Below are 16,052 nucleotides of genomic sequence, written 5' to 3' on the forward strand. Positions count from 1 at the left end.
TATAAATTTATTACATGCAGAGCCACAATCATGTAACTATATGTACTAAGGAGGGCTAGGCTGAGCAGGTTAAATAAGGGTTACATCTTTGAGACCTGAGGAAGCTAATAATCAACTGCAAATTAGAAAACTACTGAACAAACAGAAGGGGAAAAAATGTCTCCTAATTGTGTACTGGAAACCCTGGTGGCATAGTGGTTAAGAGCTACGGTTGCTAACCAAAAGGTTAGCAGTTCAAATCCACCAGGTGCTCCTTGGAAACCCTATGAGGCAGTTCTACTCTGCCCTATAGGGCCATTATGAGTTGGAATTGACTCAATGCCAACAGATTTTTCTTTTTTTAATTGTGATTATTTGCAAGTAAAGCAAAACAAATGTGACAACATCTCAGTGAAATGGAAGCAGTAAGCCTTAAGTTTCCACAGAGCAAGAAGTGGTACCGCACTCTTCACTACAAATTTAATAATAGTAAATGGAAAATATATATATATTTACATAGCCTTTCATAGTTTTTTGTACTACCACAAATTCATTAATCCTATTTTTTATAAGGTGTTAAGTTTTCAACCATATCCATCACCAGGACTTTGAGAGACTTAAATTCCCATGGTTAAGAGACTTCCATAAATTACATTTTGTCTCTTCAATGAAACACTAAGCCACTTAAGGCTAGGACTATGTCTTTGGCCACTTTAAATCACCAGGTCTACTTATATTCTACATAGAGTAGATGCTCAATACATGTTTGATGGTTAGCAATTTATGCGAAACAAGGTAAAAAATATGTCAAAGAATTACATTAAATATTATAATGAGGCATATGAGTTTTGAAAAAACCTGCCCTCAAGGAGTTTGTAATCTTTTATATTGATGTTTTAAATATGCCATAGTTTTTGGTGTTTGAAGGAGCGATAGTGCACAAAACAACTACTGCTGCTTCTTTACAGTCTGCATTTCAAAAGTATGGCAATTCCCACAACCTTCCACTGACATGAAAAAACCTTGTCTCTAAAGACTATTATGTTAACTGAACCAGCTCTATTCCCAAAGCTACTTATAAAATGAATACTAATGATTAGAGAGTAACAACACACTCAAATAGGCAAAGGTACTAAATATATTGCTTATTAATTGGTTTAAAAAAAACCAGGATTATGGCATTAACAGATCAATGAAATTAATATATATCTGAATACTTGTAAGAGTCAATAAGAGTCAGGTGAGTTAATTTGCAAAACTGCAAAATTTTTTTCAATTTGGCTGGAACAGAAAACAAATCCTAGGAGAAAAGAGCAGAAATAAGTGGCAATATGGTAATAGAAGCATGCACTGAGTATCTGGAATCACTCAGGTCTTGTATCAAATACTTCTACAAATGTTCCCAAAAAATCGTATAAATTTATACACACACCAAACCAAGCCAAACCCACTGCCATCAAGTCAATTCCAACTCACAGAGACCCTGCAGGGCAGAGCAGAACTGCCCCAGAGGGTTTCCAAGGCTGTAAGTCTTTAGGGAATCCACAGAGCAGCTCGTAGGTTTGAACCGCTGACTTTTTGGTTAGCAGCCAAGCGCTTTAACCACTGTGCCCCCAGGGCTCTTATAAGTGAATGAAAATGCAAAAAAATCCATCCTAGAAAAATGCAAGTCAATATAAACTATAAAATGTAATACCACAAAAAAATACTAGGAAAAAGAGCCTATCAGCAAATCAAACAGAAATGTGCAACATGAAACATGACAAGTAATCAGAAAAAACAACGCAGTTAATTGGAACCTTCGTACGTTGCTGGCGGGAACGTAAAAAGGTGCAATCACTGGAGAACAGTTGTTCCTCAAAAAGTTAAACATAGAATTACCATATGACCCAGCAATGCCACTCCTAGGTATATACCCAAAAGAACTGAACACAGATACTCAAACAAATACATGTACACAAATGTTCACAGCAGCATCATTCACAATACCCTAAAAGTGAAAATAACCCAAATGTTCATCAAAGGATGAACGGATAAACAAAATGTTGAATACCCATATAATGGAATATTAGTCAGCCAAGAGAAATGAAGTTTTGATACATGCTACAACTTCAACAAACCTCAAAAACAATATGCTACATGAAAAAAGCCAAATAACAAAATGTATATTCAATTTACATGAAATATACAGAATAAGTAAATCCACAGAGACAGAAAACAGATTCACGACTGCCAGGGGCTGGGGGTAAGGGGGTGTAGGAAATGAGTGCTGAGTGGGGAAGGTGTCTCCTTAGGAGGTGACGAAAACATTTTAGAACTACATAAAAGGTAGTAATTTCACAACACTGTGAATGTACTAAACTGAACTGTCAACTTTAAAGTGGTTAATTTTATGCTATTCGAATTTCACTTCAATATAAATGAATAAAAGAAATACACATGCTTATCTCTTTATAATGCAAAATACTAATTGTTTTCCCACAGATTTATGTACCTGATTACCAACCTTCTTTTCTTCATTCCTGTAAGATATCCTAACTAAATTCATCACTCCCTTCATTTCCCTATGCCTCAGCTGCCCTTTACCCCATCTGTACTATCCCCCTACCTAACCCTTTCATTTTGCCCTGAGGAACTCTTGCTCTATCCTTGAGTCAGTTACCAGCTAACCTGCTCCTCCTGTGTTCCTTATCTTTATGACTCTGAACTCATCATCAATTCTTTTCTCTACCTCTCAACCAAGGAGCCCTGGTGAGCCCTGGTGGCACAACAGGTAAGCACTTGGCTGCTAATCGCAAGGTTGGTGATTTGAACCCACTCAATGGCTCTACAGAAGAAAACTTACAGCCTAGAAAATCCTTTGTGGCAATTCTATTCTGTCACATGGGGTCACAAATTGAATCGATGGCACCTAACAACAACATCTCTCAACCAAAAAGTCACCAAGTTATATCCTTACTCCCACCTAAAGCTCTCTCAAATTCATTTCCTCCTTGCTATCCCCACTACCACTGCCTCCATTAATTTTGTTCTCATCACTTTTAGCCCAGATTACTATAGCAGAAAGCCTACCCCTCGCCACATTGTCAACCTGCTAACTCTACAACTCAGCCTTCGCACCAGTCACTAGAATTCTTTCTAAAATAAAAATGTGAAATCTTACTCCCTTGCTTAAAATCCTTCAGGGGCTCCAGGGCTTTCAGGATAATTTCAACACAGAAAGTCATTTTATGATCTAAGTCTAGTAGTCTCACTCTGCTTATGTTATTACCTCATTCCAACTATCACCTCACCAGTCAGACTGAAATACCTGCACATCTCCAAACTCAAACTGTTCAGTTTTTCATTCGGCTATGCGTGGAGCCCTGGTGGCACAGCGGTTAAGAGCTTGGCTGCTTACCAAAAAGGTCGGCAGTTCAAATCTACCAGCCGCTCCTTGGAAACCCCATGAGGCAGTTTTACCTTGTCCTATACGGTCGCTATGAGTCCAACTCAATGACAAGGGGCTTGTTTTTTGTTTTTGCTTGTTTTCTTTTTGTTTTTTAATGCTTTTGTGCATACTATTCTCTCCACCTAAAACCTCCAACTCCAACCCCACCCACCATCCCTAATCCCCCTCTCCAGCTGGCAAGCTACTACTCATCTTTCAAAACTCAACTCTTGGCTTACAACAAGTCTTTCTTAACTCTTCAGTTTAAAATAAATACCTTCCCATGTTCCCATGCCACTCCATATTTTAATCATTTGATTTTTTTAGGTCTCCTACACTCTACAGTGCGTCTTCAAGACTGCCTCCTTTTTAACTGAAACCTGCCTTTGTTACCAGTAATCCTCTCCCATAGAAACCTTACCATCTCCAATTGGCTCCCCTTTTGTCAGTGGAAAGGATGGTTCCTCCATCCCTCCCTTGTACCACCACTCCGACTCCAGTGTCACACGAGGTCCATCATCTATCATCACTCTACCTCATTGTTAAGTCCACATCCTCTTCATTTTCTCATCACCATCGTTTACCATACTCATGACACAGTTCTGGGTTCCTCAATGAATTCAGCACCTAGTTCATGTTTTTCTCAACTTACCCACATCCTGCCATCAACATCATCATCTCTGCAAATTCTTTAGTGAAAAGGTAGAAATCAGGACACAGACAGCCGGTTTCAAAGGAAAGAAAACTTGCTTTTCAATTTACCAAGCTTTTTTCTTAAGTACATTAATTCCGAAATGATGATTAGATACCAAAGAAAAATATTCAGTAAGGTGAACATGGGGAGCTGGCACACAAGAAAAAGGCAACGCAAGGAGGTGCCAATTTGATCATCATGAACACCGAAGAGACGATCTCAGGCAATTAGAGGTAATTTAAAGAAAAAAGAGTAGGCTAAGTACTTGCTTCGACCTCCTATAATGTTAGGCCTAACCCGGAATCATCTGGTTTCTTTGATCTCGCTCCAGGCTACTGGAAAGAGTTACGGAGTCCTTCAGAGCAAGTTCATCTCTTAATTTTGATGAAATACTACTCCTAAGCAATCTTTTTGTTCTCTTAGTGTTGATTCATTAGCACAATAAGTTCCAACTTAAGGGCTACAGAGTCCTGGGGAGCTGCAGAATTAGCTACTTCAATGAGTTCCCAGAGGTATACATTACATAAAGCCTATCTCCCAGTGTACGTATTATTTTTCAAATATGTACACAATATTGTGGTTAATAAAATACAAAGCCATTAAAAGAATACTACTTGCTAATATACATTTTCTCAGTTAATAAATACAGGCAATCCTCAATTTACAACAGGGTTCCATTTATATCAGTTCTGAAGTCAAATACTTTTTTTTTTTTTCAGTTTTCATTATTGCCTTTTATTATCAGCATCTTTATAAATCCAATCTTTGTCTTGGGGGTTGGCATAAGAATGATAACATTGGCAAATTATACACCACAACACTGTATGTAAAATCAGGGCTTTGAATCAGTTTGAACTGGTTCAGTCATAGTCCACAGACACAAGGGCAGTGTACGCGCTGCATAGCAACCAAAGCTCTTGCCAGTGGGATTCTGTCCAGAGTAGGAAACAACACTGCCCTGCTCGAAGATGGTGGCCAACCACACTGCTCTGAATGTATGTCACTCTCTACAATCCTGCCAATAATCCAAGTTCCCAAATCAGGAAACTTTCAAGAGCCTGAGGTAGGAGATTGGATTATTAGCAGGACTACGGAGAGAGGCGCACATTCAAAGTGGCGTTCTCAGTTGCCATCATTAAGCCTGGCAGTGCTGTTTCTGACTTGGGACAAAAATCCCACAGGCAAGAGCTTTGGTTGCTATGCAACACTTAAATGCTGCCCTTGTTTCCATCGGCATTACTGAACTGTTTCGAACCAGTTTGAAGCCCTGTGTAATACATATTACTAATGATAAGATGTACAAAAAAAGGAGGGGACTGGCAGTTTTAAGTGTGGTTCATTATAACTCAAATACAACCTAAGTCAGGGACTACCTGTACTAAAAACATAACTACAGTCATATGGGGGTCCACAAAATTGTTTTGAAGTTAAAGAGGTGATCATCTTGAAAATATTGGGAAGAGTATTCCCCATAGCACTTAAACATCCTTTCCACACTCCAAGCTTCCAGTTAACCACTGGCCACTGCCACTACCACTGATGCTTTCACTTTCCCAAGGAAATCATATGCATCTTCATAAGTTCCCTTATTCACTTGCCTCTCAATCTCAATCTATTTGAATTTATTCTTTGTTTCCTACCTCTATAAATGTTTGATGATTTAGCAATTAATGATATGTCTCCTCCTTTTTAAGACTAATTCATCAATGTATACGCCTGATCCCGTCTCTTACCTGGCTCCCTTGCCCATCAAACAAGTTTAATCTCTCCTTTTTCAAAAACTTCTCCCCTTCTACCTAAAAATATTAGCAGATCCCCTTATTCTGACAAAACTTTACTTGATTCTACTCTATGTTCTAGCTACTATTCTATTGCTTTTCTTCCTTTAGCTATCAAATTCTCGGTGTTGGCAAACTACAGCCTGGGCCAGCTGCCTATTTCTGTAAATAAGGTTTGACTGGAAAAGCCATCCCCATTTCTTTAGGTATTATCTATGAGTGTTTTTTTGCACTACAAAGGCAGAACTAAGTAGTTAGAGATCCCATGCCTACAAGCCTAAAATATTCACTGTCTAGCTCCTTAAAAAAAGTTTGCCAATCCCTGGGTCTCTAAAGTATGGTCTACATTCAGTGCCATAATTTCCTCTCAGGACAGCAGGATGCCATCAAAGGTTTTGGCGCAGCAATAAAGTACCACAATTAAAAGGGCTTTTCAAGACTTCTGGTTTAACAACAGTGTGGAGGATAGATATTAAGTAAGACAGAATATTTAGGAAACTATTCCAAGTGTCTAGCCATTAGGTATAAATAGCAGGAGGAAAATGAAAGGCAGTTTTTTTTTTTTTTTTTTTAAGGACCAAGCATCAATACTAGGTGACAATGTGAGAGAGGACACAATGCTAATACCGAGGTTTAATCTGGACGATATGGTTCTCAGAATTTGCTTTTTCTCCTAGAGTCTACTGTACACTTACAGCTCTTCACAGTTCCCTGCCTTGCTGTGGAGTTCCTAAAAATCCTAATTCCACATACTCTGTGTACAAGGCATTCCCCATGCTTGCTATCTGGCTAGCTCCTGGGTAAGCAAATCATTTAGAAATAGGTAGTCTCGTAGAGTTAACAGAATGAGAACACAGGGCCAATGTCAGAGGTGAATAGAGTACTCACCTGTGGTACCAAGCAGAGAGAGAGGGGAATTAAGATTTCAGGTCCAGAACTGGCTCTAGCCAAACAGGAAGCAGCTACGAAATTGCTCACAGCAGAAGCAAAAAGTCTTTAGGATTCTGACATACTCTTTCTGATGTTCAGACAGACCATCACTAGAGTAGTCTAAAAGGTGAAGAATTACATGGAGCAGACCCTACTGGTCTTTTGTCTAGACAAAGCAGTCTTCCTTATTAAAGGTGACACTACTTTTCAAAATGGCCAACATGATACTAACCTTCGTTAACAGAATTTTCACAGCCCACAAGGTTGAGAAGGATATCATCATCTTTATCATCATCTACTTCAGATCCCAGTAGCATCCAGCTTTCCACATTATCGCTTTCTGAAATGGTGCTGTCTTCCTCTTCACTTGAACTGACTTCTATGATCATGACTTCTGGGATCATATCTGATCTCTCTTCATGGTTGGGCTTCTCAGTATCCCTCTTACATTTCTTCTCAGCCAACTCGTTAGAATGAATAAGGGCAGGAGGACACCAGGTCTTTTCTTGTGGTTGAACTCTAATATTCTTTCTTTTACATCTATATATACTATCTTCATCAGACAAAGTAATGACCTCTGACCCATCTGATAGCTGGATGACTTCACTATCTGAAAGGACAATTAGGTTCTTCTGATTTGTTTTACCACTTGGTGATTCAGAATTCCCAGGTTCTTTTGCTTCATGTTCTTCCTCTCCAACATTACCAAGATCTTGGGCATAATGAACTTGGCTGTAGAGTTGAAATTCCACCTCGCTATCGACACTTTCACTAGATGATTCTTCACGATAAAGATCATCTTCATATGCTTCTACAGTCTCATAACCACCAAACATCATGGAAAATCAGTAACCTTGATGCTGTAAAAGACAAAACCATGCAAATGTATTTAAAAAGCTCAGATCATGTCTGTTTACTACATAATGTTGTCACCCCTTAGAGACAACTTCTGTGTAAGGCCATCCTTTTTCTCAATGACTTAAAATTTTAAGTAGCTCTCACTATTTCATCAATCCCTCACCCTTTCCCGTATACATGCTCATACAGGAATATTATTTCAACTATAAATAAAATCCACAACCAGAAAAAATTATCAAATTTACTGTTGTGGGATAATTTTTACGTCAACTAAAAAATAATCTTATGGTCTTTTGATCCTTGACCAAAGGAATCCATAAAAGATATTTGGAAAACCTGGCTTACTGAACTGCTAGCTATAAAGACATGTATGAAATAAACTTACTAAGTACCTAAATTTGCGGCAAAACTTGACAGCTTTGAGAATAAAAGCATAAGCAGAAATACTTTCCTACTGTGAGCATATTCAATCCTGCTCATCCCTCAGCTCAGCTTAATTAAACATCATTTCCTCAGGGAAGCTTTCCTTGACCCACCAGACTAAATTAAGCACCCTCTTACAAGCTTCCACAGCACTTCATGTATCAAAACATTCATCCTGATTCTAATTATTCAATGTAAATCTCCGAAAAGCAGATCACAAACCCCAGGAGGGCAGGAACTACTAGCACTCATGTAAAAGATGGATCCCCAAAACCAAGCACAGTATGGCATTGAGGTGGAGCTCTAAAAATGTTTGTTGACGTAACGAATGAATAAATCAATAATATCAGACATTTGTTTTTCAGCCCTGATAAATCTAGTATGTGCATAAAATATGGAAAGTACGATAAGATGGAAAACCCTGGTGGCGTAGTAGTTAAGAGCTATGGCTGCTAACTAAAAGGTCAACAGTTCAAATCTACCAGGAGCTCCTTGGAAACCCTATGGGGCAGTTCTACTCTGTCCTACAGGGTCGCTATGAGTCGGAATCGACTCGATGGTGCTGGGTTTGGTTTTTTTTTTGGTTTGGTTATAGGGTCGCTTGGAAACCCTGGTGGTGTCGTGGTTAAGTGCTACAGCTGTTAACCAAGAGGTGAGCAGTTCGAATCCACCGCGCTCCTTGGAAACTCTATCGGGCAGTTCTACCCTGTCCTATAGGGTCACTATGAGTCGGAATCAACTCCACAGCAGTGGGTTTGGTTTTTGGTTTATAGGGTCGCTATGAGTTGGAATCGACTCAATGGCAATGAGTTTGGTTTTTTGGTTTTGGTACGATAGAATGAATTTTGTAATTGCCCTCAACTATTCAAAAGTCTTAAATTCTTATATCGTCAACCAAAAACCTACAAGGTAAATGTTTCGAATACGTACTAACGGAATAGTAATCAAAATGAGAGCTCTGGAAAAATAACTCCTATTTGTTCAAAAATCAGGGACAGTCCAGAAAATAACAATGCCAATTTATTCTTCTACTCCACTTTTAGTTATATCACACCAACCCCACTGCCATCAAGTCAATTCTGACTCATAGCGACCCTACCAGATAGCACAGAACTGCCCCATAGTGTTTCCAAGGAATGGCTGGTAGATTCGAACCGTCAGCCTTTTGGTTAGTAGCTAAGCTCTTAACCACTGTGCCACCAGCGCTCCTTTAGCTATACAGTACAGATAATTAAGAAAGAACAGTGGTTTTCTTAGTTTTCAAATTCCCTGCCCAAAACATCTGGGTGTTGTGACAGCATTTTTTGGTGATGTGACCAGCTGACCCCAAAAATCAAATGAACAAGAGCCAAAAATATACTATACTCATGCTAGAGTTTTTGTTTTCTTTTCCAGCTCAACTTTTAATGCCTTTTTTCTTCTGAAAGATACAATGTATCTGTTCCCTTTTTATACTGAATTCTTCAGGTTGCTACACTGTTATTGTCATACAAGTTCAATGTGGCTGTCTGAATAATAATACTCACAGTATTTATCAGTTTATATTGAAATGTTAGCCCCAGAGAAATTCAAATAAAAGACGAATCCTTTCCTTTTTATTTAATAGGTAAATTAATTCTAAAAGAAGTCAAAGGAATTACGTTTCCTTCAAAATCCTCATTGGATCCATCCTGAGGATCCAGTGTGGACTTAAGATAAAACATAATTCTGGTGCAGCACAGAAAAAATTAAAAAGCTAAATTACAGAGTTACAAATTTGTACTACTCTTGGAGCCATCCCAAAGGAAAGGGATTAAGAACAGAGCCACAGGCACACCTGTGAATATATGCCAAAAAAAAAAAAACTACAGAAACATAATAAAAACTGACTTCTTTGGGTCTAAGGGTTTATCTCTTTCCTGAAATGTAGAAAAGTGAATTCAACAATTTAGCCCCTATGGCCTTTAAGAGGATTTTGTACCTTCTGTACTTGAAAACTGTGCTCACCATAACTTGCTTTATTTATGTAGCTTATGTACGCCAGGGTTAAGGTTTGCCTGAGGCTGTTCTGGTTTATGTTACCACTTTAATTACATTCAAATGCATTTAATTTACTTTTTAAGAAAGTGTATACTCAGAGGAAGATTGAAATATATACTCAGCACGCTTTCTTAGCTTCTCAATCACTGTACACAATTCAAAGCATACTTAATTAGATAACACAAGGGTCCTATGACAGTCACAAAATTTTTAATTTGGAAGGGACTTTTCCGATTCTTATACAACCTCCTCAATTTACAGATAAGGAAACTGAGATCCAGACAGACAAGGAGGCCTATTCAAAGTTATGCAGCCAGTTACTAACAGAGCCAGCACTGATTCACATTTCCCTCTCAGCCAAGTGCTACAATTTTTTTAATAAAATTAAAATACACAAATTAATCACTTTTAAATAGATTAAAAAAAAAAAAACATTCCTTCAATGCTATATTTGCATTGGTTCTATCATGTAAATTTACCTCACGGGTAGCCATTTTACTTTCCAGCGGAGTATAAAACCTAAGAAAGAGGCATTTTAATCAGATGGAAATTTGTCAGTTTACCATCCAAGAGCCTTCCAAGTTAGTACTCAAAAGACTGCTGCAATTCCATGACCAAGACAGTTCTTATAAAAGAGCCTAAAATACTAGTTTGGCAATGAAACTTATGAGAATACATAGAATCTATACAGAGAATAAATACAAAGGCTCTCGCCACTCAAAAAGAGTAGTATTCATTCACTGAATTTTTTTAAAACTAGATAACTTAAGGTTTACGTAAGGTTCCAGAATTTGTTTAGAAATTATTTAAAGCCAATGCCTCTGCCTACTGGTCATTCCAGACATTGTGCTTATCTTCTTCCCAGGCACTTTTATAAAATCATTAGCCTAGATATTTCTTCTTGATGACATAGGCATCCAATCTCAGACGGATTTAAAACAAATCCACAGCTTGATTTTAAATCCACAATTTTCACTGGAAAGTGGTTAACATACATAGTTTATTTTCAAGTTAAAATTTCTGCCTTACTCTCAGTGAGCTGCCCTGACAGTGACAGATTTGAAACAGAAAAAAAGTTGATCATAATGTTAAAATTTCTGACCACGTGAAGAAATGTGGCTGCCACTTACAATCAAATCTAAATGGGGTAAAGAATCTCAGCGTGTGAAACAATGGTCACAAAGACAGAACACAAAATCTTGCTGGGAAAAAATTATGACTAAATTCATTCAGACATATCCCCAGCTGTTCTTGGGATACATAAAAGTCTGTTTATGAGAACCAACCCTATCTGGAAACACCTCCTTCACCACCTTTCCCTCAGCTCTTTTCCTTCTCCAACCTGTTTTACAATCCCCATTTCTACTAACAAATGCTCACTTCCACTTCTCCCTGGGTTCATTCCCCACCCTTAGATTCTTTGAAAAACAGCAATACTAAACTGTCTCAAAAGCATAATGCTGTCTTAAATACACTCAGAGACCACTTCAAATTCTTTGGAAGTAATAGACTAAGTATTCAAAACACCTGCAAGAGTCATCAAATTGAACCCTCTGGTTTTAAATGCGGGGAAACAGGCTCAGAGAAACGTTATTTATTGAGCTAAAAAAGACCATAAAAGATCTCCTAATTCAATCCTGTAATCTTGAAATAAACGTCAATTCAGCCGAGAGATTTCTAACGTCACCAGCGAGCCATGGCTAGACCCCAGGCCTGCTGACTCCGGCCAGTTTTCTACTGCACCGGGAGCTCTTCCTTGAAGTTGAAGGCAACTGCCGGCTCACATGACGTGAGGGATAAAAGGGATCTTAGTGAATGTGGTCCAAGTCTCCTTGTTTTACATGGGAAAAGGGGCACATGTCTTGATTTTTTTTTGGTCCCACTGCTGCTGGGGGTGACCGAGCACCGTTCGGTCCCCACAGGCCGGGCTCCCTTTGGCGCGGCTGGACCTCCACGGTTAACTGACTGGCTGGCTTCCCTAAGAGCCAAGGGAATCTTGAGGGGCGGGAGAGCCGGAGCGCGAGGTAAAATGGGCAGAAACGCCAAGCCCACCGAGGCCGCTGACGTTCAGCCGTTACTGAACCACGGCTTCAGGCCTTGGCCAGGCAGGAAAAAGCGCACACCCAGGCCGGTCAGCCCAGCCCGAGGAAGGGAGCTCGGCTGAGGGGCCACGAGTCGCGCCCCACGCAGGCACGAGTGGGGACACAGACGGTACGCCGAAGCTGGCAAAGAGACAATCGCTAGTTCCACAGCCCAGCGGGCGAGGAGGAGGGAGGGCAGGGGTACCCGGCCGCGGGCGGCTCTGGGTCGGTCACACACATACTCACTGCCGCGGCTGCGACCAGGAAGCACCAACCAGGAACCAAAACGCGTAGAGGGACGGGGAGGGGCGAGGACGAATGAGGTAAGGAAGCCGCAATCGTGCGGAGCCGGGAGGAGGGCAGGCACTTCCGGGGAAAACACAGCTCTCGGAGCCGTATTTCCGTCCCCGCCCACCCTCAGGCCCTCCGTGCGCATGCGTGACAAATGGTAATCCTTTCTATTCACCGTCGATAATACTTTCGTTTGCTTTTCTTACACTTCTCCTCTCCCTCCACAGCTTCTTTCGGAAATAAGTAGGCTTCACGTTGATGGAGGGTGGTTTATTTTAATGCCTCGCACGAAGGAAGGCAAAAGAAAGGAGGAGTTCGTGACCATCTCTGTCCCCCAAAGAAACTACAGCTCCCATGATGCTCTCGGACGAGCCTCCGAACGGGCTCCGCCTCCTCCTACCTAATCTACTGGGGACACCCTCCCAACGCCACGTGGAGCAGGAGCGGAGCAGCGGCACAGGTAGGGGTTGAAGGCCTGAGCGCAGACGGCTTGGCCAAAGAACCCCGGGACCCAGCCCAGGGAAGCTGCTCTAGGAACGCTGGTTGAGTGACCTTAGGCAGGTCCTTTCCATCGTATGAATTGAAATTGATAATTGTTTACTTTGGGGCGCTTCCGACTCTCTCAGATCAAGGCAACAGATTTAACCTTTTGTGAACCGTGAAGAGCTGTACAGGATTGAAGTTAATAGAGCCCCTATCTTCAGTTCCCCTTCTCACGCTTTATCCTCATATTTAGTCGTAATAAACCCAGCTAACAAGTTTAAAAATAAGGAAGCCTTTGCCAGTTTGTCGGCCCCTAGAAGTTAAGCTTGATGTTGATTCGTTTACTCAACATTTATTGAACGTCTGTTAAGAGACAGGAGGTGCTAGAAACGGCTGGTACAGTGGTAAATTTTAAAAGATCTTCTGTTCACATAAACTTAAGAGTCTAGCTGGGCAAGCAGAATACAGATAATTTAATTATAGCCTAGGAGTTTTGCTGGAAAAATAATTAGTTTAATTAACATGATGAGTGCTAGGAAGAGAAGAACCCATTTTCCAGAGGAGCAAAGAGGCAGAGAAGTGAGTCACAGATTACCGGATTATTTGTTGAGGTAATGAATATTGCATGAAACAAATACTTTCTCTCAAAAAAAATTGAGCTTTTACCAAGTGACAGGTTTATTCTTGTGCTATATATAATCTCTTAATTTCAGCAAACCTTTAAGGTTGATTTTTAATTCCCATTTCACACAAAAGGTAACACTCAAAGAAGTAACTTGCCCACGGCCAAAAGGTTAGGAAATGCTCCTTATTACTGTACATCTGTTTGCAGGGAATCCTCCCACTATTACCCAGGCATTCAACAAAGATTTACCACGCTCCCATACTCAAAATAACTTCAGTCACCCTTTAAGTTTGTGTCGTAAAACCTAGAGTCCTTTGGATGACATAAAGGCCACTTCATGAGCTGATAGCTGCCTTCCTATCCCCTGCTGTGCTGAATCCTGAGCAATTGCCAGAAAACACTATGCTCTCCCACATTTGTGCCTTTACAAAGGGCATTCCCACTGCCTGAAAAGTCCTTCCTGTCAACATACTCCTTCTCATCCTACACAGCTCAAGCCCTGGGTCTTCGAGGAAACCATTCAACTCAGCCAAACAGAATGGGTATTCCTCCCCTTCTCTCCCCTACACTTGGGACAAACCTCTATCAAGACAATTATATTTGTCTTACAGTTGTCTCCCTGCTGGACTGTGAACTCCCTGAAGGCAAAAGCTTTGACATTTTATCTTTGTATCTTCGCCAGCTAACACAGTACATGGCACACAGCAGACACATAATAAAGATGTTAAAGAAATGAGGAAGCTCCAACTCCCTGTAGACTCTAGGAAACCAAGAACCAGATGTGGAGCCACCAGCTGTCAGTTCAGTGGAGAAACCATGACTCCAACTAACTGGAATGCAGTGTTGTGTACCATGACATTAAGACAGGTATAAAGAGCTGCAGGGGCATACCCCATGCCTTTACCTGTTGTTAGATGCCATCGAGTTGGTTCAACTCACAGCAACTCACAGAACAAAACTCTGCCCAGTCCTGCACCATCCTCACAATCATTGTTATGCTTGAGCCCATTGATGCAGCCACTATGTCAATCCATCTCGTTGAGTGTCTTCCTCTTTCTCACCAACCTTCTACTTTACCAAGCATGATGTCCTTCTTCAGGGACTGATCCTTCCTGATAACGTGTCCAGAGAATAGTCTCTCCATCCTTTTTTCTAAGGGGCTTTCTGGTTGTACTTCCTCCGAGACAGATTTGTTCATTGTTTTGGCAATCCCTGGTAGATTCATTGGAGTCCTGGTGGCGCAGTGGTTAAGAGCTTGGCTGCTAACCAAAAGGTCAGCAATTCAAATCTACCAGCAGCTCCATGGAAACCCTATGGGGGCTTCTGCTCTGTCCTATAGGGTTGCTATCAGTTGGAACCGAACGCTGGTGGCACAGTGGTTAAGTGATAAGGCTGCTATCGAAAAGGTCAGCAGTTCAGATCCACCAGCAGCTCCATGGAAACATAATGGGGCAGTTCTACTCCATCCTTTAGCATTGCTATGGGTCAGAATCAACTCAGTGGCAACGAGTTTGGTGTTTTTCTTTTTTTTTTTTCCGGTAGATTCAATATTCTTCACCAACATCACAATTCAAAGGCATCAATTCTTCAGTCTTCCTTATTCATTGTCCAGCTTTCGCATACCTATGAGGCAATTGAAAACATCATGGCTTGGGTTGGGTGCACCTTAGTCTTCAAGGTGACATCTTTGCTCTTCAACGCTTTAAAGAGATCTTTTGCAGCAGATTTGCCCAGTGCAGTGCATCTTTTGATTTCTTGACTGCTGCTTCCATGGGTGTTAATTGTAGATCCAAGTAAAATGAAATCCTTCACAACCTCAATCTTTTCTCCGTTTATTATGACGTTGCTTTTGGTCCAGTTGTGAGGATTTTTGTTTTCTTTATGTTGAGATGTAATCCATACGGAAGGCTGTGGTCTTTGATCTTCATCAGTAAGTGCTTCAAGACCTCTTCACTTTCAGCAAGCAAGGTTATGTCGTCTGCATAACACAGATTGTTAATGAGTCTTCCTCCAATCCTGATTCCCCATTCTTCTTCATATAGTCCAGCTTCCTAGATTATTTGCCCGGGATACAGATTTAATAGGTATGGTGAGAGAATACAACCCTAATGCACGCCTTTCCTGACTTACCTGGTGATTACTTGATAAATATTTAGAAGACCTTTAGAGAAATCATGAAATCAAATCTTCTAGTGCAGTGATGGGAAAACTGAAACCAAGAAGAGAAGACACTTGCCAGAGGTTAGCTAGCAGAGGTAGAGCTGTGTCTATAACCCAGGTATGCTGAAACCTGCTGCCCAACATGCACATATACATATACCCCATAGCATTTCTCTTTCCACCTCAAGCTGTCTTAGGTCCCCGACTTCTTAAAATCATGGGTGGCAGCATGCACAAGAATTATGAAGCCTCTATTACAGAGAATGTTCTAAAGAGGCCATTTATTTAAGAAAGGAAGCAC

The 16,052-nt window shown here is 40.6% G+C and overlaps 1 protein-coding gene across 3 annotated transcripts in view; it reads right to left on the minus strand.

The window, feature by feature from the left end:
- The window catches only part of ZCCHC7 (zinc finger CCHC-type containing 7), a 272,530-nt gene extending 259,973 nt beyond the window's left edge, over positions 1-12,557 (minus strand). The window contains exons 1-2 of one of the 3 annotated variants that reach the window (XM_003407586.4): positions 12,439-12,557; positions 7,044-7,671 (exon numbers count right to left, since the gene is read on the minus strand). In XM_003407586.4, the coding sequence (XP_003407634.1) occupies positions 7,044-7,650 (607 nt within the window). In that variant the 5' untranslated portion in view covers positions 7,651-7,671; positions 12,439-12,557. The other 2 variants (XM_010587819.3, XM_010587820.3) reach the window with 2 other exon arrangements.
- Positions 12,558-16,052: the final 3,495 nt, after the last annotated feature.

Source organism: Loxodonta africana, chromosome 9 (genome assembly GCF_030014295.1).
Source record: "Loxodonta africana isolate mLoxAfr1 chromosome 9, mLoxAfr1.hap2, whole genome shotgun sequence".
Classification (NCBI taxonomy): domain Eukaryota; kingdom Metazoa; phylum Chordata; class Mammalia; order Proboscidea; family Elephantidae; genus Loxodonta; species Loxodonta africana.